The sequence below is a fragment of the Rhopalosiphum padi genome, chromosome 1 (assembly GCF_020882245.1).
Source record: "Rhopalosiphum padi isolate XX-2018 chromosome 1, ASM2088224v1, whole genome shotgun sequence".
NCBI classification, from domain to species: domain Eukaryota; kingdom Metazoa; phylum Arthropoda; class Insecta; order Hemiptera; family Aphididae; genus Rhopalosiphum; species Rhopalosiphum padi.
In genome coordinates this window covers 24,109,018-24,130,631 of record NC_083597.1, presented here as the reverse complement: position 1 = coordinate 24,130,631, position 21,614 = coordinate 24,109,018, and the positions used below count along the sequence as shown (strand labels likewise).

The 21,614-nt window shown below is 28.1% G+C and overlaps 1 protein-coding gene across 6 annotated transcripts; it reads left to right on the top strand.

Moving 5' to 3' along the window:
- Positions 1–1,692: 1,692 nt before the first annotated feature.
- On the top strand, positions 1,693–20,380 carry LOC132917597 (probable serine/threonine-protein kinase DDB_G0282963). Of its 6 annotated transcripts, none has more exons than XM_060978407.1 (38): positions 1,693–1,894; positions 4,232–4,377; positions 4,488–4,691; positions 4,774–4,914; positions 4,982–5,180; positions 5,240–5,344; positions 6,107–6,243; positions 6,311–6,546; positions 6,636–6,792; positions 6,849–6,935; positions 7,009–7,197; positions 8,393–8,567; positions 8,630–8,771; positions 9,844–9,970; positions 10,033–10,151; positions 10,229–10,316; positions 10,380–10,505; positions 10,767–10,908; positions 11,298–12,123; positions 12,187–12,311; positions 12,377–12,616; positions 12,685–12,826; positions 13,279–13,354; positions 13,464–13,599; positions 13,677–13,795; positions 13,880–14,068; positions 15,533–15,702; positions 15,864–15,972; positions 16,051–16,311; positions 16,401–16,664; positions 16,789–16,968; positions 17,038–17,196; positions 17,255–17,363; positions 17,423–17,568; positions 18,417–18,567; positions 18,640–18,740; positions 18,910–19,141; positions 19,221–20,380. In XM_060978407.1, exons 2-38 carry the CDS (start codon positions 4,288–4,290, stop codon positions 19,370–19,372), a joined length of 6,351 nt encoding a protein of 2,116 aa, XP_060834390.1. In that variant the 5' UTR covers positions 1,693–1,894; positions 4,232–4,287; the 3' UTR covers positions 19,373–20,380. The 6 variants fall into 6 exon arrangements, with proteins under 6 accessions (XP_060834390.1, XP_060834388.1, XP_060834392.1 ...); XM_060978405.1 differs by having other exon boundaries at positions 16,033–16,311; positions 17,426–17,568; XM_060978409.1 differs by having other exon boundaries at positions 1,694–1,894; positions 11,424–12,123; positions 16,033–16,311.
- The last annotated feature ends 1,234 nt before the right edge of the window (positions 20,381–21,614 follow it).

The window sequence follows — 21,614 nt, the reverse complement described above, 5'->3', positions numbered from 1 at the left end:
GCTCCCCACCCTTGGGACCGTGCCTGGTAATAACTAATATATATTATTACTTAATTAACCAAACATTAGTGTGACTTAATAGTTAATTTAAAATAGTACCCATACGGCCATACTCCCTATTTGAGTCACTCTACCCAAGCCTCCCTTCGGCCTTCGCCATAATGTCCATAATATAAAGTTCGTTTGCATTCATAGCTTGATCGGCAACACAATTGTTGGTTGTGAAACACGTGGTGGTGGGTTTTGAATCGTATTTCGTACACAATCATATTAGGTTTATGCATATTATAACCATAACATATAGGTAAAAGCCAAAAGGTATAAAATATGTTTGATAATTTTTATTGTAATGATTATATTATTGTACAGCTCACGTAATTACTATGGTCTATGGCTCATGGCAGAGGGCTCGTAAGAGTCGTACTTACACATTACATGCGGATAGTGCACTGGTAGTGTTTAATTTTACACTTATTTTATTAATACCATTTTTTGGAATTTTTTTTTAAATAATTTGAAGTTATTACAAATTTACAATACAATATGAAAAAAAAAATAAAATATTTTTTCATAAAGTTGGCAAGTCTTTGTACGATAGCTTACATCTTTAGTATCGTTTTCCGAACTATTGTTCCCGATGACCTCAAAAAAAAAAAAATTGACTTAATTTTAAAATAATCACCCTGTATATAAAATGTATTACGTGTGCGTGTGCGTAGACGCATGATGAGTATATTGTACATAGGACGGTGCGTTTGTACACTGCTCGGAGGTCGTTAACCCGGTGGCGGCGTTTGGGGAGCGAATAACACCAGTTTATGGTTGGTGACTTGGAGTATGGTGCGGTGGCTGACGGGTGCCGGGGGTAGCGCGGGCGCTGTGGAGGCCGTCGACGTCGGCCGCAGGTCAACGTCATTTTCACCACCCCTCGTCGACCACCATAGCACGCCTTGGCCTCTAACTCTCAACCACCCGCGTTCGATTTTCCGTCGCCACATCATATTCTTGGCGTTATTAATTCCCCCAACCCTCTTGTATTGCAGTAGGTTACGACAGCTTTTACCCGAATTACACTGGAAAGGAACCACTGCGCGTGAAAAATTATGGAAAAACGCGTGTAGTGTGTAGTGCCGTAGTGGTCCGAGGCCATAATAATACATTAGATATAGATAGGTATAACATTTAAAAATGTTACTGTAGATTGTAGACGTAGAAGTGTAGACGGTAGACAATGGACAAACAAAGTATTCCAGACAAAGACGACGACGGCAAGGTGGCTTGGGTTAGATGTGATTGGTGGGGATGGAGAGAGGAAGAGATAAGTGCACGGTGCACATACCGCCGTTGTACAAGATACAGAACGACGATAAGACGATAAGACAGCATGTATTACGTCTGAAAACTAACTTTTTGTAGTATAGGCAGCCGTCAATATTATTATCGTGAAAAATATAAACGGAGACGAAGCGCTTAAATGCGTACGAATGGAATAGTCGGGCAGAAATTATGAAAAAAAAGTATAAGACGAAAATAATAACAACAATAATAAATAATAATAATACCGGGCGGCAGCATCGGCAACACGAGAATTCCCAACCGAAATCCCCGGCCGCGCCAGCACTGGCGCGTGGCTGACTGATCGAGATTGTAGGCGTGGCGGGCGAGCGGCACAACGCAAAAATGTGTTGAATGAACTAATGAAGGTTTCAATACCAAAGACGACGCCATTTTGAGTTTTCTACGTTATGTCTGATAAAAAATCGACGATCCTTCCGCTTCAATTTTTCGCGTCGCGTTAGTTTTTCCGAGTTCGTAACAGTTAGACGCGCACTGATCACTCTTTTCGGGTGATATAATTCAATTGTCACGCGTGCACCCATTTGGACGGACCTATGTGAGTACTCCATCATTGTCGTTGTCGGCGCGCGCGTTTGCTTTTGCCTTCGGCTACGGTAACGGTAGCGGCGGCGACAGCAGCAGCAATGGCGGATGATGTCGATGTTGCTGCCGCCGCTGCGAAACGTTAGGTATATCAAAGTTATGACCAAGCTCTTGTCATCAACCCGATACATCGTTGTTGTGTCACCCAAAAGCAGCGAGTCTCATAGCCCATAGGTCACGACGTTGACCGTCGAGTGGCCTGTTCTCAAAAAAGCGCCCACCTGCCACACAAATCACCCCTGGCTGAATTTATTGCGATTTTAATGTGTGTGTCGATTTTTATGATCTCGGGGTATAACTACAAATTTTGGATTGTCTGAAGACAACTCTCCGTGTACGCTGTGACTCTTGACGAGTAAATATTTGTCAGGCAGGACTACAAGTCTACCCTTGTTGGTTTGACGTATAGACTGAGGTAGCTGAGTCACCAAATAGGTATATCTTTTTTATTGTTTTGGTGGTTAGAAAACTTGTGCTGTGTACTGTGTAATTTGTTCGATGTTGACTTTGTTGCTTATCATCTGTTCTTATTTTTGTGGCATTTATTACAATTGATATACACAACAAAATTAAATAACAAATCTAGTTGATGAAATCTTCATAGGACTACCTATCAATTAAACATTATCCTATAGTCCTTTTGATAATACTGTTTATCCCATTTCACAATATTTTATCAAAGTTTATTTTTTATTTACTTAAATCTATAAAGTTTTTTATAATTTACTCATTATGTCCATGTTTTTTAATTTGTTATTAATTTTGGTTAAATAATTTAAAATCTAAATATGTAGGTTCATATCATACCTATGATATTACAACATTTAGTTTGCCAATACAGTAAATTCAGTAGTGTTCAGAAACATAAAATAATTATATTTAACAATAAATTAACATATATAGACAAAATTGTATCTAGCTTGGTTCTTAAATGTGATTGCTTATTATCTTAAAATTTTTAATACCAATGGCATCTTAGATAGGATAAAGTAATTGCTAATTGTATTTTTAAATTGTGTAATGTATTTTTCCAATTGGAAATATTTCACTTAATTGAAAATACTTCATAAAAATGTATTTGGTATAATTTAGAATTTCTTTAATGTATTCTACATAATTTGAAGATAAAAACTTCTTAAATTCATAAATACACATGTAAATTGTTGAATTGGCTGGTTTAATTTAATATCGAAGTTACCTTTGCAATATTATTTAAATTTAAAGAAGTGTCATTCATGTGTAGATAACGTTTATCAATAATATACAACAAACAAGGAGAATATTATTTATAATTCTATGTGTCAAATTATAAAATTTGTGTATTTAATTAGGTTTATTTAAAAAAATTTTCTTTGCTGGCACCAATGCATCACTGACTTGGAAACTTCTTTCATTTACTGTTGTTTTTGTGCTTATATGAATTTTATCGAGTGTTGATTCTTTGATATAAAAAGAACACAAAGGTGGTTAGTCAGGTTATAAGCTATCATTTTTTTTAAGATACACTTTATTTTTAAAAATCGATATTTTAAAATCATCGTAATTTTAATGATTAATAAGAAAATAACATTTTTAAACTTTCATTGTATATATTAGTGGGTAATATAAATTAAAAAAAAATACTTAGATATACCTATATATATATTGTGTATTGTGTTTTGTTTAATAAGAGTAACTTAATTTTAATAATGCTCTAAAAAAGTTCCTAAATAGCTCACGAAAAAGATTGAATATATCATCTGAAGGTATAAAAAACAAAATAGGGGCAAGTATTTATTTTAAATTTAATTGTACCTAATAAGACAATGGGTCTATTATAGTTTATAGGTATTGTGTATTTTTAATTTGTATGAGGGGTTGAAATGAAAGTTATGCACAATATTTATTAAAACATTAATCTATATACGGATTCAATATTTTCTTAAATATCTGCATATTTTGTATACTTGTGCTTGAATTATTTTGTAATTATTATAAATTTACAATAAAATTATAATTAATATAATATATAAATATTATTTTACTATATTTGCATATACTCCTACGATACATCTACTAATAATTACTACATTTTAATGGCCCACAAAAAAACTATGTATATTTAAATATTTAGTTTAACTTGTGTTTCATGAGTATACTGACTAAGACAGTTTTAATTAAGAACACTGGTGTACATGTAATAGGGTGACCCCTAAACTAATATATATGTATTTATACTATATATTCTAAAAAGATTCTGTTATAGTAGAATTTATTTAATAATATATCAATAATTATTTTTGTTTTTTAGATCAAAGGTACGTTCTACGGGCAAGTGTATAATCTAAATGGTGCCTTGCAGACAGTATGTCTACATTGCCAGGGGTCAGTTTGAAGGGGGAGAAAAGCAAAGGAAAGAATTCATTTCAATCATTGAAAATAAATTGTTTATATAAAGTAAGAGAAAATCATAATTTTTTTTATTCAACAACTAACTTAAGTAGTTAAAATAATTATAATTTTATTAGGTGTATGAAATTATGACATAACATGTATTTTAATTTTAGGGTGAGTCTACGGAAAGTAATCAACATAAAAGCATAGCTCCACGTAAAAATGGATTGCAATCTATTGGAAAAGTTATCCGCAGTGTTCGTAACCCTGTTAATTTACCAAGTGAGAAGTCCGAATCTAGCCATGAGTCTACAATTAATCTAGTCCCTATTGGTGGTGGAGGATGGAACAAACCAGTCATAGAGAAATCACTTGTGGTGAGTTCTCAAATTCAGAATTCTCCATCATAAAAATATTTTAGCAACTACATCTATATATTTATTACAAATAATATTTTAGGCTGCGGGCAAAGAAGTTCCGCCAACATCTATTGTCACAACGACATCTCAACTGTCCCAAAGTGGGCCTGTACAGGGACAACAACATGCTTCATCCCATCCTACTTCCGTACAAGTGACTACCACCACCACAACTACAAGAGTATGTCCTTTTATTAATAAATTCATAGAGCTAAACTAGTTAAATATTTGTATTACTATATTATTAGCCTTCTCATGCCGACGGCAAAACATGGGCAAAAAAAATTGTGGATGTTCCTGTTGCTCCTCCATATTTAGCACATCGTACAATGCAATTCCAACAAGAATTTCCAAGTCTTACTTCAAGTGGAGAACACAAAAATGTAATCAATACAAATGTACCTATACAGGCCAACACAGAACAGAGACCTTCTCTTCGTCCTCAAAGTAAAAAAGAATATATAATTATATTTTTTACACATTATAAATTAATATTATTATTTTAGCCGAAACAAGTTGGATGCAAGGTGGCAGTCGACCCCAAATGCCTCAAGGCGCCGGCAGTGTTACTGGAGTTTCAGGTCAACCTCATCATTCTCAAACATCTTCCGGTATTTAAATAAATATTTTTAATATTTAATAAATAATAATATTTAATAATAATACGTATTTTCATTATATAATTTCTTATTAAAATATGGTCATGAGTTTTATATGACTTTAGACTTATTTTTCTTGCTAGTACCTTTGATTTATCTTTGGAAATAGAATGAGCAAGTTGCTCTTAAGATTTTTACAATTAATATAATCATAGATGTTTTGAAATATGTAGTGACTAATATTATTTTCAATTTTGCATATAATGTAATCAATAATTACTAGATTCTGCTTGTATCCTAAAACATTTAATTGAGCTTAATTAAAATTAAATAAAACTGTAATTTTTACTTCTGTCATAAAAATGATCAAACATATTATTAAAAGTTATGTTATGTTATTGTTTATATATTATGTAATCACTGATAATTGGTTTTATAAAATGCATAATAACAAGCTTAGTTAGCATAATTACATAATTTGTCAGTAGTGTATAGTATTTTCAAGAAATATTTAAATGGAAATAACATACAATATTAAGAGGCATATCATTAGTATCAATATTTCTTTTAAATTGAAACAAATGCCTTGTAATCAAACAATTTATAAATTAATTATATTTTTTAAATATATGTGCTTTATTTATTTGGTGTTATACAGTAAATTTTTCACAAAATTAAGTAATCACTGGTTTACAGATTAAATTGTCAAACCAAAAAAACTTTTTAATATGTGTAACCAATGATTACAAAATAAGAAATTAACATTTGTTTTAGGGACAGAAAATGTGAATGGCGTACGGAGCAATTCGGTCCAAAATGGGGTGGCAGGGGCCCCGGCCGGCCTAAATCCTTATCAAATGCAATATAACATGACTAAAAATCCAGTTATGAGGAATATGTTGCCTAACTTTGTAAGTATTTAAATTAATTTAATATAATGTAATATTTATTTATAAATATGTGTTAACAAAATTCTAGATGGTTCCAAATCAATCTGATAATGTTATATATCATACCAAACAACATAATTATCCATCAGAAAAAATGTTTCATCATATTTCATCTTCATCGACCTCTGACGGTGGTTTAAGTAAACCTACAGCAGATATCAAGGAACTTATACCCCCACCAATTATTCGTGAAGAGGATTTAAAAAGAATGAACGAACTCTCCAAAGAAACTGGGTGGTCTATACAAGGAGAAATTGATTACAAGTAATTATTTTATTTTATTTATTCCTTAAATTGCAGGTTTATACTTATATATTACTTTATTAAATATCAACTTTTTTTTTGTTTATTAGTAAAAAATTGGACTTTAGTGATGATGAGGACCAATCTAATGAAAAATTAAATAAACAATCATTAAATGGAGATATCAGAAATAGATCCGATAATGTTAAAGGGTACTTTAATAATAAAGTTGCTAATTGTGATCCGAGCTTGGTTCAAAATTTAAAGGTAAAAAATTGACAATTTTTACCTTTATCTGTTTTAATTTTGTTTTGTGTTTTAAGGAGGGCATGTTCATGCAAATGAATATCAATGGAATTCCTTATAAATCAGATTATATGCAATATTATAGACCACCGTCATCTCATCAAGTTAGATTTTGTTTTTCCTTAAAATAGTATAAAAATGTGTAATTAATCAAAAAACTTAATATACAATTTTTAGGAAGAACGTCAAATAGAAGATGATTTTGATGATGAAGTTTTAGGAAGAGCGCGTGTAAATGAAGAACTAAATACTGCTTTACAACGTGCAAAAGATAGAAAATTAGAAGAGATGAAACGTTATGAAATGCAACAACAACTAGAAGCAACTAAAATAAAAAAAATGGATGGAGAAAATAAAGATAATAAAGTAAACATTTTAATTTATAAATTATTGTAACATTTTTATCCCAATTAATAGAATCATCAGAGCGTTTAAAATATAGGTTGACGACCTTGTAAAAGCGTTTTAACTTGTCTATCCTTATTTTATTTACCGTAGGATCATAATTATTGAGGATCATTAAAACAAAAATAAATTAATAATGACCAATATCATCAATTATATTTCAACTATGGACATTTTTTAATTTATAACAAAAGTATAGAAATATACGTTTATATGTCCTTGTAAAATAAAAATACTCAATATATTTTGCTAGTTTTTAATTTATCTATTGAGCTATTATATTTATTTTTTTATTTTATATAATCCTAATTCTAAACATGTAAACGTATAAACTTTCAAACATTATTTGGTATAAAAAATATATGTATTTAAATGAATGTATAGAATTGTAGTATACAATATGGAATTATCCGTATCCATAAATATTCCTATAGTTGATTCAACATAGGAAAAACAGTTGTCTAGCTTTTGTCACCTGTTCTCTTCATCGAATCCATAATTTATAGTATAGTTAAGCATACCCCTTCTACACATTAATTTGGCCACTGACTGTGTTTCTTAACTTGAACAAAGTACTAACGTATAATATGATTATAATTTTTGTTAATTTAAAACTTAATATTTTAATTTTAATATTTTTTTATACAATATAATGTTTATTTGAACTATTATTTGGTTTAAAATAAAATTGTATCTTTAAATTTTTTTTATGTAATTAATTTGGAATTTAATGTATAAAAAATTAAAATTAAATCATATATTTCTGTAAGAACAAAATGAATTGATTTAATTAAAAATCTATAATTGGATGAAAATTTTATTTCAGTCCCTTATTAATTTATCTAAATTATAACTATTAATGTATGTGTTAATTGTATATTTTAAAATTAAGAAAATATCCTACGTTGTTATTCATTTATAAGTTTGTACTATTTTCTACAATATTATGTATTATTAAAAATTAGTATGTCAAAGTGACAAATCAACACAATTTAAAAAAACATTGGGTTACCCTGTTATATAAGTTGTTATATCATATATAATGATTATAGTATTAATATTTTATTATCGAGAATAACTTGCATGTAATTTATTAGATAGTATTGTTTTTATTTATTATTACTTATTTAATGATGGTTTAATGTTTTTTTTCCAGGATAAAGAGTTCATAGATGATGCCCCAAAATTCCGATCAGATTTATCAAAAGATAAATATGATGAAAGCAATGACAATAAAGAAATTAATAATAAATATTTACCTTCAAGACTGCAAAAACAATTTGAACAAAACAATGACGCCAGTATTAAAGCTCAAAATGTTTCTTCTACAAGTAAAGTTATATTGTTTTAGTTTTGAAGTTTCCTATTTAATAGTTTGTGTATTAATTTTTAGAAGGTACAAATACACTTTGTCGTACTGATAGTGATATGAGTAGTAGTGGATATTCCGAGTATAGAAGTGATTCGTGGGTTGAAGATGATCATACAAATAAATCATCAAGTTTGAAACGGGATAAGCGATCAGAATTTGATAGGTATGTTATATTTTGGATATGGATAGAATAATTTGATTGTTAATTAAATTTGGCCGTGTTACTTAAACTAGGTAGTCACTGCATTAAATATGTTGAATTTCTCATGTATAGCTTCACTCAATCTTCCCAACTCAGCCTATTGTAGTGGTTTTTTTCTGACATTTTCATTTATGTGTGCAAAATACTTGTTTTTATTATATTGACTAATTTTTGTAGTATGCCAATTTCTTTAAGTATATTTAGTTACAACTTTCTATGAATATAGTAATATGCCTTTTTAAAATCAATAGTATATGTACTTTTTAGTCATTATTCCCACATCTTTAGGAGAAACTGCTGTAATATGAATATCTGTTTTATGATTGATAGATAGGTATTTTTTGAACGTCTACAACTAGCATCAAAAAATTCTCCATAACATTACTAAAACTCCTATTGTTCCAGGTTTATTTTAAGTCTGTATATTCCTTGTGGCAAAACGTAAAGCCAATTTCTAAATTTTCAGTCTTGATTCCTGTGATCATTTATTATTCTTTATATATTATTATATATAATATAATATAATTATATAATTTAGTTTTTATCATTTGTTTTGTTCTTTATATCATGTATATATGCAAAATTATTTTATTATCTACTACGGTTCACTCAAATGTATTATATTATAGGTACGTTAAACACACAGTAAATTAGTTTTTAACTTTATTTTAATGCTTATTTGATTAACTGCTCACCATTTGGTCCCAATTAGTGTGGGTAATCAACGCTCTATTGTACTCATAACTCTTAAATATTTCATTCAAATTTCATTTTTATGTATCAAAATACTTTTGAATTACTTTTGTTTGTTGTCATTCAAAAAAATTAATGGATTTTAAAATGAGTGTTTGATAAGAGATTCATCCAGTATAATGAGTAAATTTCTAGTACAAAGGAATGTGATATTACTCATGGTGAGTTATAAAGCATTAATGAAAATTAAAAAAAAGTAACAGCTGTACAATCTATATGTTTCAAAACAACTGTTTAAGTAAAAAAATAATAATCTGGTTGTTTTTAACTTTGGAAACAGGTACAGAAGAGAAAAGGTTCGTTCAGATTCAAAAGATAAAAATGATAAATATGCACACAATGATTATACAGTTAGAGTTGATGACAATAGAAAGAATTATGATCACAAACGTGATTTCAAAAGAAATGTTAGTATTTTCATTTTTCTTTATACTTATTTATTTAATATATTAAACCATATTTACAATAGGATTCAAGTGGTAATACAAAGAAATCAGTTGATGATAATTATGATACTGATAAAAAAGTTTCAAAATATCATTCTCGAGATTCCTTAGAAAACCCAGAAGAAATTGAAAAAGATAATGTGTAAGTTATTAATTACACGTCTTAATGTTTGATATTGGTAATTGTATGTGTTTTAATTGACAATTGGTATTTTATAGGCAAATTGATGATGAAACTTATCATTGGAGACAAAATTCTGTTGGTAAAGATTTCTATAAAGATGAAATGAACTCATCTGGTCAATATGTATGTATATTCAAAAGTTAATTGTAATTATATTATTAAAACCCACAACTAATTTTATTTTAGGGTAAAAAATATATACCTGGCCCAATAACTCAAGAAAAACTTGAAGCATGTGAATTGACTACAGAACCTAAGCGGAATTTAAATCAATTAGTGAAAAGTGAAAGAAAAGACACGAAGAAGAATGAAGTAAGGGCATTGATTATATTCTTTTATTATTAAAACATAAAATTTAAGATACTCAAAACATTAATACTTGCAATTTGCTTTTTATATGAATATTATTTTAATCATACTTTTGGTAATTTATACAATTATTTATGTTATTAATAAGTATGAGTGAAATTTAATCAAAAATTAATTGCTGATATGATTTTTTTATTATTATTATTATTTTATCCGCAGCTCTAATCATTGTATTGTAATATATATTATTGAACATTATTTTAGGGTGATGATTTATCTACCAAAGATAAATCTGTTTGGGATTTAGCACCAACTAATAAAAATAAAATGTTGCAAGAACAAAAACTTGAACAGGAAACAAAAAGTGGTAAAAGTGGTCAAAAAAATGATGACGACAAATTATCAGGTATTTACATTATAAATGAATTATAGGTTTTATTTTTGAACTTTTTTTTTTAGTTATTATCAAGAAACAGGAGCGCAGAAGTTATTCTTGGAATTAATTGATAAAAGTTTCAAATAACCAACTGGTGATGCAATTGATTTCTATTTAGCTGCATAATAGAATTAATATTCTTATTAAATTTGAAATTGCCAACTTAATTTAAGTATAGGATAGGTATGGGCTTATCAAATCCAGAACATTTAGATTATTATTTATGATTTGGTTATATCTTATATTGATTGATATCAATTTTGGAAGGGGGTTTGCAAACGATAAAGGTGCTCCTGTTACTTGGAGAAAGTAGAAATCTGCAAAAATAGAAACAACTAATTAAGTAAAAATATTTCTAGAACCAAAATCATCTTTAGAAAACAATTCTGGTACTTCTACATTATCTCATCAAAAAGGGATGAGATCTGACCGCTATGTTGGATCACGTTCATCATATCATCAGAGTATCAATTCTCCTCGAACAGTTTCCAGGTCTGGGTCAAATAGAAAAAATGCTTGGCCGGAGTCTTATGAAGATGGTCAACGATCCAGAGGTCCTCCTCGACGTGATGACCGTAATCGAGGTGATGACAGGAATCGTGGAGATGACAGGAATCGTGGAGATGACAGGAACCGTGGAGATGACAGGAACCGTGGAGAAGACAGGAACCGTGGAGAAGACAGGAATCGAGGCGAAAACCGAAATAGAAATGATGACAGAAATCGTGGAGATGATAGAAATAGAAATGATGATCGAAACAGAGGAAGTGTAAGACAAAATGATCGTTATTCCGATAAATCATCATTACGTGGATATGGTCAAAGATCTGAGCAGAGGGGAAGAGTACGTTTAGAATCATGCACATTAAATGGACGTAACAGTCAAAAAAATAGTATCGATGAAAGTGTTGAGAAAAACAATAAATTAAATACTAACTCTGGTTCCATAAGAAGTAAAAATTCATCTTCTAAAACACAATCTAAAATAGATACATTTTCATCATCTGGAGATACTAACCGTAGAAGTGGTGAAAATCGATTTGGTTCTAGACAAAGTAATCGACCTCTCAATAGTCAAAAACAAGATGATCATTGGGATTCAGTTAGTGAACCTAGTGATTATGAAGCTCAACAAAAAAATAGTAATCGGAGACTAAGCAGTCGTACATATTTAGCGTCTTCAAGGTAAATTAAAATTGTTATTATAATTAATTTTTAATTATATTAATTATTCTCATTTTTTATTAGGGGTGACAAAAGATCTAGTTATGACAAGAAGGACCAATCTAAAGAACTCAGTAATACTGAAAAATCTAATCAAAAGTTAACTTCTACAACATCTATTAATAATGAACCAAAGAGTAGTTATAGTGGTAAATCTTATATAATATTCAGTATAAACAAAATGAAAAAATATGTATAATAATAAATATTTTAGGAAGTACTTCTCAAGATGGAAGAGCTATTAAAAAAGATGACCAGAGAAAGTTGAGTGATTCACAACAAAAACCTCAACGATTAACTAATCAGAGTAATCGCAAAGATTCATCTAAACCAACATCTAGGGCTAATCAAAATAACAATGCAGCTAAGCCTGGTCAAACTAATCAGAGATATGAACGACAAAAGAGTCAGCCACAAATTGGTCAAGATGACTCAAACGTTCCCATTATTAAAGGTTTGATAAAATACATATTATAACTTCAAATATATTAATATGAATTAAAATGAATTTTTTTTTTTTAGATACGGTAGTAATGGTTAGTAATAATCCTCCACCACCTCCACAAACCAACGCTTGGGACAAACCAATAACTCATGCTCTCCGAGCACAATCACCTAATGTAAATAAACCAATTGCTCCACAGTCTAACAACCGGCCTAATAGGTACTATAACATATTAATTATATTATTATGAGATATTAATTTTTTATTTCATATACTTATATCTGAAAGAACCCATATTTTTAACATAATTTCTAAGTTAACAATGCATTATTCTTTATGTTAAGTATAATATAATTTTTAATTTTCATATGAAAGTAGTTTTGCTGTTCACCCAGTTAAATTGATCACATTTGATCAATTAACTGATCACAGTTAATTTTAATATCATTATATATATTTTTGGATATGGATAAAGCATATACTTGTTTATTTACTATGATTTAATATTAATTTAATTTTATATTGTAATTCCCGACATTATACATTTTATAAACAAATCAAATAATTTATACAATAGATAAATGTTTGCATTAAAAATAATTTTTATATATGAAATGTAATTATATATTCATAATTATTACTGAAAAGCACTTATTTTTATCTCCTTACAGTTTAACAGAAATTAAAGAAATTCCTGGACAGATTTCCCAAAGGTTACCTTCTAATAAAGAAAAAGCATCACCTAATGTATGTATAAGTATATCTATATATAAAATACAATTTTATTCATAAAGAGCGATTGTATTTTTTGTTTCGAGTAATTGAATGTTGATCTTATCATTATTATTTATTAAAGGTTATGGAGAATGGTATTCTTGATTCATCGCAACGAATGGAAACAATTATATTTGAAAATACTACATACAAATCAAAACCATGCGGAGAATCTAAAAATAAATATAATTCTAATATTAAGCAGCGCAATGAAAAAGGTAATAAAAGATTACATTTATCTCAGAATAGGATAAATTTTCAAAATAAAATTTTTAATAAAATAAATTGTTTTTAGATAATTGTAACTTTAATGAAGATACTCAAGAAACTTGCTTTAGAGCATTCAAATCTTCAAATTCTGATAGTAAAGAATCTAAATTAAATGATGCCGTACAGATGTCAATGAACTTTCAAGTATGTTAAAATGATCATTAATTGATAGTGATTTGGAAGAAATAATAAAAATAATATTTTATTGATATATTTATTTTATACTAGAATGATGAAAGCTCTGAGTTGAATCTTGGATTTGGCGATTTTGAGTCTGATTTTACTCAAAGTGGTGGTCATTTATCTGCAGAAAACAAAGATGTTATGGCCATGGCAGCCCATACTAGATCAATGCATACTGGACCATCATCATTAGCAGCAAGTGACTTAAAAACCATGATAGCTGGCACTAAAAAGGTACTTGTATAATAAGAAGATACTTGATTTTTTACATGATTCTTTTATCAACAAACATTCATTATTTCTTTTTAAATCCACAATTCTAATAGTTTATACCAAAATATAAATATACTAATATATTATATTTGTTTATTATGTGTAGTTTGTTTATTTTTTTTTTGTATTGTTTAAACTTTTTGATAACTTGTAAATTAATTTTTTAGTGTAGGTTATTATAATGAATTATCCTATAGTTTTTAATATCAACATTATGTTTTACTTTTTGGTGCTATATTAGAGGGTTGTCACCTAAAGTAAGAATACTTGTTTTTATAACTATTATTTTTTTAATCAAAGATAAAGTTTTACATATTAAATATGAATATAGTACAATATTAAAAACATGATAAATAAATTACAATAATCATTCTTAGATTCATAGCTAACTTCCTTAAGAGGACTCCATATTCCCCACATGTGTTTTCTCTGTCTTACTAACGTACATCATAACAAATTTGTGTTCAACATAAAATATTTTGTGATGTTAGCTTTAATATTATAGAGTAAATTTACCTATCATCAAATTTAAAGGTAAGAACATTATTTAGAAAATGACGTATGCTTTTATTGATATCATTTTAAAGTGAGTTAAAATATTACAACTATGTCATTTTATTAGATAATATTCTTACCTTAAAATTTGATAATAGGTAAATTTACTCTAATATTAAATCTAAAATCACAAAATGTGTTCTGCTGAACAAAAATTGTCTATAATGTATGTTACTAAGACAGACAACACATGCAATTGTCCTCTTAAGTATAGTTTGTGTTAAGGTAGGGGATTAAATATTAGTTATATAATTTATTAGGTTGCAATAATTAGATTTATTTTTATAAACAGGTTTAATGACAAAGTTTAAACTCTTATAATTTGGAAACATAGATCTATCCAAACTATCTTTACCAAAATGTGATAATTTTATTATTTTTTGCAATTGCCTATGCTAATAGTTTGTTAGATAATCCGCAATTAATCTAGATATAAATTGGCAACTTAAATTTTTATAATTATTTTGTTTAGAGGATATTTATTTAAATATTAATAAGTTAAGTACCTATTAACTTTGATTTTAAGTATATTATATTTCTGGTTAAAAACAAAAAACAAAAAGTATAAGTATCCATTTAAATTAAAATATGAAAAACATATATTTCATTTTAGGATTGATTAATTTTAAATTGTGTAAAGCTAAACACTGAAAAATTAAATTCTTACTGTAATATTAAACAATTCATGATTTAAATTGCTTTTCGTGCATATTTTTTTTTCATATTCATGTTGGCCATGCATATTATATATTAACCATTGATTGATAAAAGTTTTGTTCATTTTTTAAAGAGGCAATATTTAGTTTATTTCTATTGTTTATAATAGGTATTTAAGACATTCATTTTTTAAATTTTATTTTTTTTATTTAGGTTTGGGATGATAAACCAGAATCTAATCCACAAGTTCAACAAAACATTGCTGATAGTGCTTTTAATACAGTTTATAGCACAGCAAGTAGTGTACAACATGATAAATCTGAAATCTCTGTTATCGATGAACAAAGAGTTCATAATCAGCAAGTGTACAGGTATGTACTTTGGTACGTGACACTTTTTGTTGTAATTAACACTTAGATTTACAATTCGTCTATAGTTGCTTTTTAACATGTTTTCATGATATAACCCCATAGAAAAAATGAGAAGTTTTGCTGTATAGATATATCATTAAATTACAACTTCATTTTGATGTTTTTAATTTTAGCCCTGCACCTCAGTTACAAAATGTTGCTGGCTCTTACATTCCAGTGTCAATGGCTGCTACTGGTCAACTCAAACAAGATCCAAATGCTGCTACCACAAACGTATGCAAGGTAAATACTTGGCTGTCAATGAGGTAATATGTCATTTATAACAATTTTATATTTCTTAAGGTTAAACCTCAACCGCAGGGTACATTATCGCCCCCATTGAGTCAACAACAACAACAACAACAACAGCAGCAGCAGCAGCAGCAACAACAGCAGCAACAGCAACAACAACAACAACAACAACAACAACAACAACAACAGCAACAGCAGCAGCAGCAGCAACAACAGCAACAGTCATCAACTAGTACACATGTATTCAGCTCTACAACACCTCAACCACATACTTCAACTACACCACTTCCTAATGCTATACCAACACAAGCAACACACATGAATTTACAAGTAAATAATTTATATAATTAGTTTTTTATTACAGAACAATGTTTGTATATTAATGTTTTTATATTTTTTATGAAATTTCTATTTTTTAGATAATGATGGAGAATAGTGATGGATTACCTGATATGTACGGTCCACATATTGCAAAACAACAGCAGACACATTTAATATTAAATACCAATAGTAAAAATGGAGTAGAAATGATGACTAAACAGTTTGTCTCCGCTGGTACAGGACAATCTCCTTCATCAACTATTTTGTTTAATTCAGCTCAACAGCATTACTCGACAACAACAATGCCACCACCATCACCTTCTGCCCCTCAAGTTTATTCATTATTAGAACCTTCTCAAACTGTAAGTTGATTAAATATTTAAAAGTATTAATATTTATTTAATTTTACAAAAATAAATAAAACCATCTTTTTTAAATATTAGAGTCATTTAAAACAAAAAGCTTATTTCTAAAACTTTTTTCTAGGTTATAAGCGGTGCAGCACGGTCTCAGTATAGTCAATTTGCATATGGTCTTCAATCTAATGGTTTGAATCAAAATATGAATCAATATAATCCATCAATGTTTATTCATGCTGGTTCACCAGCTGGTCAAGGTGGTTCAGAAGTATTACAATCTTCTATATCCCCCTTCAGAATGGGGCCGGTATGTAAAAATTAAAAACAATTTTTGGGTATAATACATTAAATATATTATATGTATCTAATTGTTTAGGCTTATAACAACGCTCAGCAAATAAATACAAATATAAACCCAGTATTAATACCAAGCAGTACAAATTCTTCTTCCTCACAAGTAAAACAGTCCTCACAGCAAATTGGAACAATTGGAAATAAAAATACTTATAATGCTACAACACCTCAACCATCACCTGTAAAATAATTAAAAAAATTTTTTGTTTTCTGTTTTTTTATATTGTTTTGTTTTCTAGTTTTTGGTGCCGTTTGAACCTATATTCAACCAACCATTTAATACCATGAATAATACCAGAGCAACACCGTTGCAAACTTCCTCATCACTATATTCTACTAATTCAGCAAGTAAGTTATATACAGTTGTAAATATAATATTCATTTATAAATGTTTATTGATTAATTAGCAGGACCAACAAATCCCAGTTATATTCCTTCTGCATTTCAACCACAAGTGGTTCCTGGTGCATCTGCTGGCAATACCTTTGGAATTCCAGCTGCTTTTGGTTCTCAAAACGCACCACCGCCAAACATGCAAAGTTATACGTCACAGGTAAATTATTAGTTAGGAATTAAACATTAGCTACTTGCTACATTTTTTTGGTATAGAGTATAAAAGTAAATTGACCCATTAATTTAAAAACTTTTATTTTGGGTATTTTTTAAAGCTGTTATTGCTATTTTAATTCATAAAATTGATTCTGATGAACATAGATTTACTATGTTATATTGGCTATTTTGTCGTATGCACTCTACTGGTAACAATGCGACTGCAGTTTGTGCATATAATAAATTATACTGCAGTGTACTATATAATAAATTAAGAACTATATTTATATTTTAGACAATATATTATCTTAGTAAATGGATAATGTAAAAGTGGTTTTATCAATGAACAAACAATTTTATAAATAAGTTATATATTATTAACGTCATCTTCTTGTTCATTATATGTTTTATGATCATTAATAATAATAAATCTGAAAATAATTAGAAAAAATATATTGTACTTGTATTTACACAATTTTATAAAAAATTAAAATTAAAATACTTGTGCCATAATATCCCTTAGAAATGCATTAAATGTGAGTCACTTTTATTGAATAAAATTTCAATAAGGGACCTGTTTAGTTATAATGTAAATATATATATATATATAATTGTATTATTAATTACAATTATATAGATATAAATCACTTAGAAGAACTCGTGTAATATAATAAGTGTCTCGTAATCACAGATAGACCATAATCTGCAGGTACAGCGTATACGACATGATAGCCTGTTAATGTTTGTAGGAAGAAGACAACATATGCAGGATTTGGCATCTTCCTTTGTTGTGAACCTAAATATCATTTAATAAAAATGTAAAATTAACTTTTTATACTTAAATTTAACTAGTACCGACAAGTACCATACATAAAAGGAAATTTGACTGGTGGAAATGGTACTAATGACCTTCAAAAATCTGGAATTTCAAATCAACAAGATTTAGGAAATCCCATGTATTCTTCTAACTTATTTAGACAACAGCAGCAGCAATATTTTGATAGTAAGTATTTTTGTTTATTCTAGTGAAAAATAAATTGAATAGAATTGCTAACTTATATTAAATAATTTTTAGCTAATAAGACGTTGATGAATTCAAATCAACAAACTCATCAGCAGGCTATGCAAGGAAAATATAGTAACTATCAAGTATCCGCTACTCAAAATAATCAGTTGGTAAGTGTTTTTTTAAATTCCAGTCAGGTCTTGAGTCTTATTCAACTTTAATGTTAATTACTAAGTATTATATAGCAAATATGGAGTTGCTTGATATACTTCAAAATGTAATCCTTTTTTTGTGTGGTAATTATAAAACTAATAGTATACCTACTTTTACTTATTTTAGCCCTTGATGCAGCAACCCAGGATGAACATGAACAACAGCAACAATGGATCGATGGCTGGTAAAATCGCACCTCCTTATCCAACTCCTATCCAAAGACCAGTATCAACTTTCCAATATTTACAGCGTATTCCACCTCCACCACAAAATATGCGAATGCAACCTAATTGTGCGCCAATACAACATTTAATGAACAAAAGCCAAACCTCTAATAACTATTATGTATCTAATGCAGGTATGAAAAAAAACCTCAATTTTAAAAGAATTAACAATTTATTTATTTGTATATGAATATGGATTCTTTTATTTCCTAGGTTTGATTGTTGAACCTCCTTTGCCTATACCCAATAAAATTGATAATGCTAATGCAATTGTTGATTCAAAAGCTGAAGAAAAAATAGACAGTAGTTCAAAACCACAAAGCACAGAATGTATAGATGACAAACCTCTGGCGACTAATGAATAATGTTAATCTTTTAATGTAATATTTTATGAATATGCGTGTAGAGACTAAGTGTCATAAAAGTTTCATGAACTTGTTTATGTTATGTAAGACGCTAATTTATAATAGTCGTGTTCTTTAGGTATCAATTTATATTACATATTTATATATTTAAAAAAAAAAAACCAATAATAATAAAGTATCGTATAATAATATTTATGTCAGAAATCTATCCCAAACAGTGATTTGAGAGTTCTTGTACGCTTTTTATTTGTATTAAGCATGTTTTTTCTGTGTCAATTTTTTATCATTATTATTAAAATATATGGATATTTATAATAATTAACAACTAAATAATAATAAAAAAAAAAAATTGTGCTATTTATAATGTGTAGATGTTCAATTATATATTTGGGTTGATCATTTTCTTTTTATAATAGTACAAAATATAAACATGTATGTAATTGAAATGTTAATAGTATCGATTTATAAGAAAACATTTTAATCTGTCGGTTTGATATACATTATTATAATAATCATCCAGTGAATGGACGAGAACAAAATAATTAAATTTTTTTATTGTAATCGAAAATAATAGAGTACTTGTGTTCGAAAATATTGCCGATATAAATGTATGCTTGTTATTATTAGAATGTTAACAATTTAATATTACATTTTTTATTTATTCAATTTATTCAATTTAAATATTAGATTTTTTTATAATTTTCATTTATAACTATTACTTTTAAGTCTTTGTTTACTTTATACATTTCCCCCCCTACCCTCACCCACCCTTAAATGATAGATCTTTGATGATAAATATTTTCAATTTTGTAAGAAAAAAAATCGTACAGTTAACTCAGAAAGAACATACTAATCCTATAAAATATGTAATTTATGAAATGTTTTACTTTTTTTTTTTTCAAATGAAATGTAAGTCCGATTTTTAAAATTGTTTCATAATAGAAATAAAAAAAAAAATATATATAAATACAAAAAAAAAAGGAAGAAATAAAAAAATCTATTCCCAACTTTTTTGGTTTTATTTATTTTATTTGTTTATAAATTGTCATACCATATTCAATTATGTGAATCATTTACCTTTAGATATTAGAACTTGAATGATGATATTACATCAAGTTAAAGTTGTATAGAAATATATTTTATCACTTAACATTTTCACAGTACATTGTGGTCTACTTACCAATATTTGTGTATTTCTACTTGCTAGATTAAAATAATTATATTTTAATTCTCTGAACAAAACGTCACAAACATGCATAGTATCATTAGTATCCATGGCTATAATAATTATATACTATTATATTTTTATTTAAATTACATTTTTTACTGCATCAACTATGTGGTGTATGTTCGACGGCGTATTCTCTTGCATGTCTTGCATAAATTATATATAATAATAATAGTATTAATATTTAGTTATCCCCTTGGCTTTTACGCGTCAGCACTCACCAACATCTTGACTATATCGCCGGCCGGCAACATACATATAATACACATTACCCATTTTTGAACTTAGAAGCTTGTAAAATAGCAAAAATCATATTTTTATTCCTAGGTTTCTTTATTGAAATAAATTATACAGTATTATTGGTGTCTACATAGTTAAAGTTGTTGTATATTTTTTTTATTATTTGAATGCATTCATATGATATGAGCAAACCGCCAAGAAATTTATTGTTATTTTTTTATAAGGTGCACGGACCACGTAATTATTATCTGTAAAATAACTATTATAAATTATAATATAATTTATATTATCTTATTCGTGAGTTCTTTTTAAATATTATATATAAGACATAGGTTAGGTTAGGTTAGGAAAATTTGCAAGGAATTTTGAATTTGAAAATTTATAAAATTTTTGTGATTTATATTGAAGGTTTAAAAACCCAACACAAGGTTCTCAATAACTTTTTTTTCAAATACCAGTTAAAAAAAAACTTCAGCATCGATATAAAAATTTTTTTATGAACGTATGAAATTTATTTTTTTACTAATTAATAATTATCCTAGACTTACAAATCATCTCCGTTCAGAACTGTTTTTCGTATACTATGATACCTGTCGTTGCATTCAAAATTAACACATCCATTATAGTGACCTACTCATCTCCATGTCTATTATGCACCTTTTTTATTATTTGTAATTAAATTATAATATGATTATTGGATTATTATTAAATTATAAATATTAATACATTTTAGTAAAATAATGAGTGGGATACTCATCACCACTTAATTACATA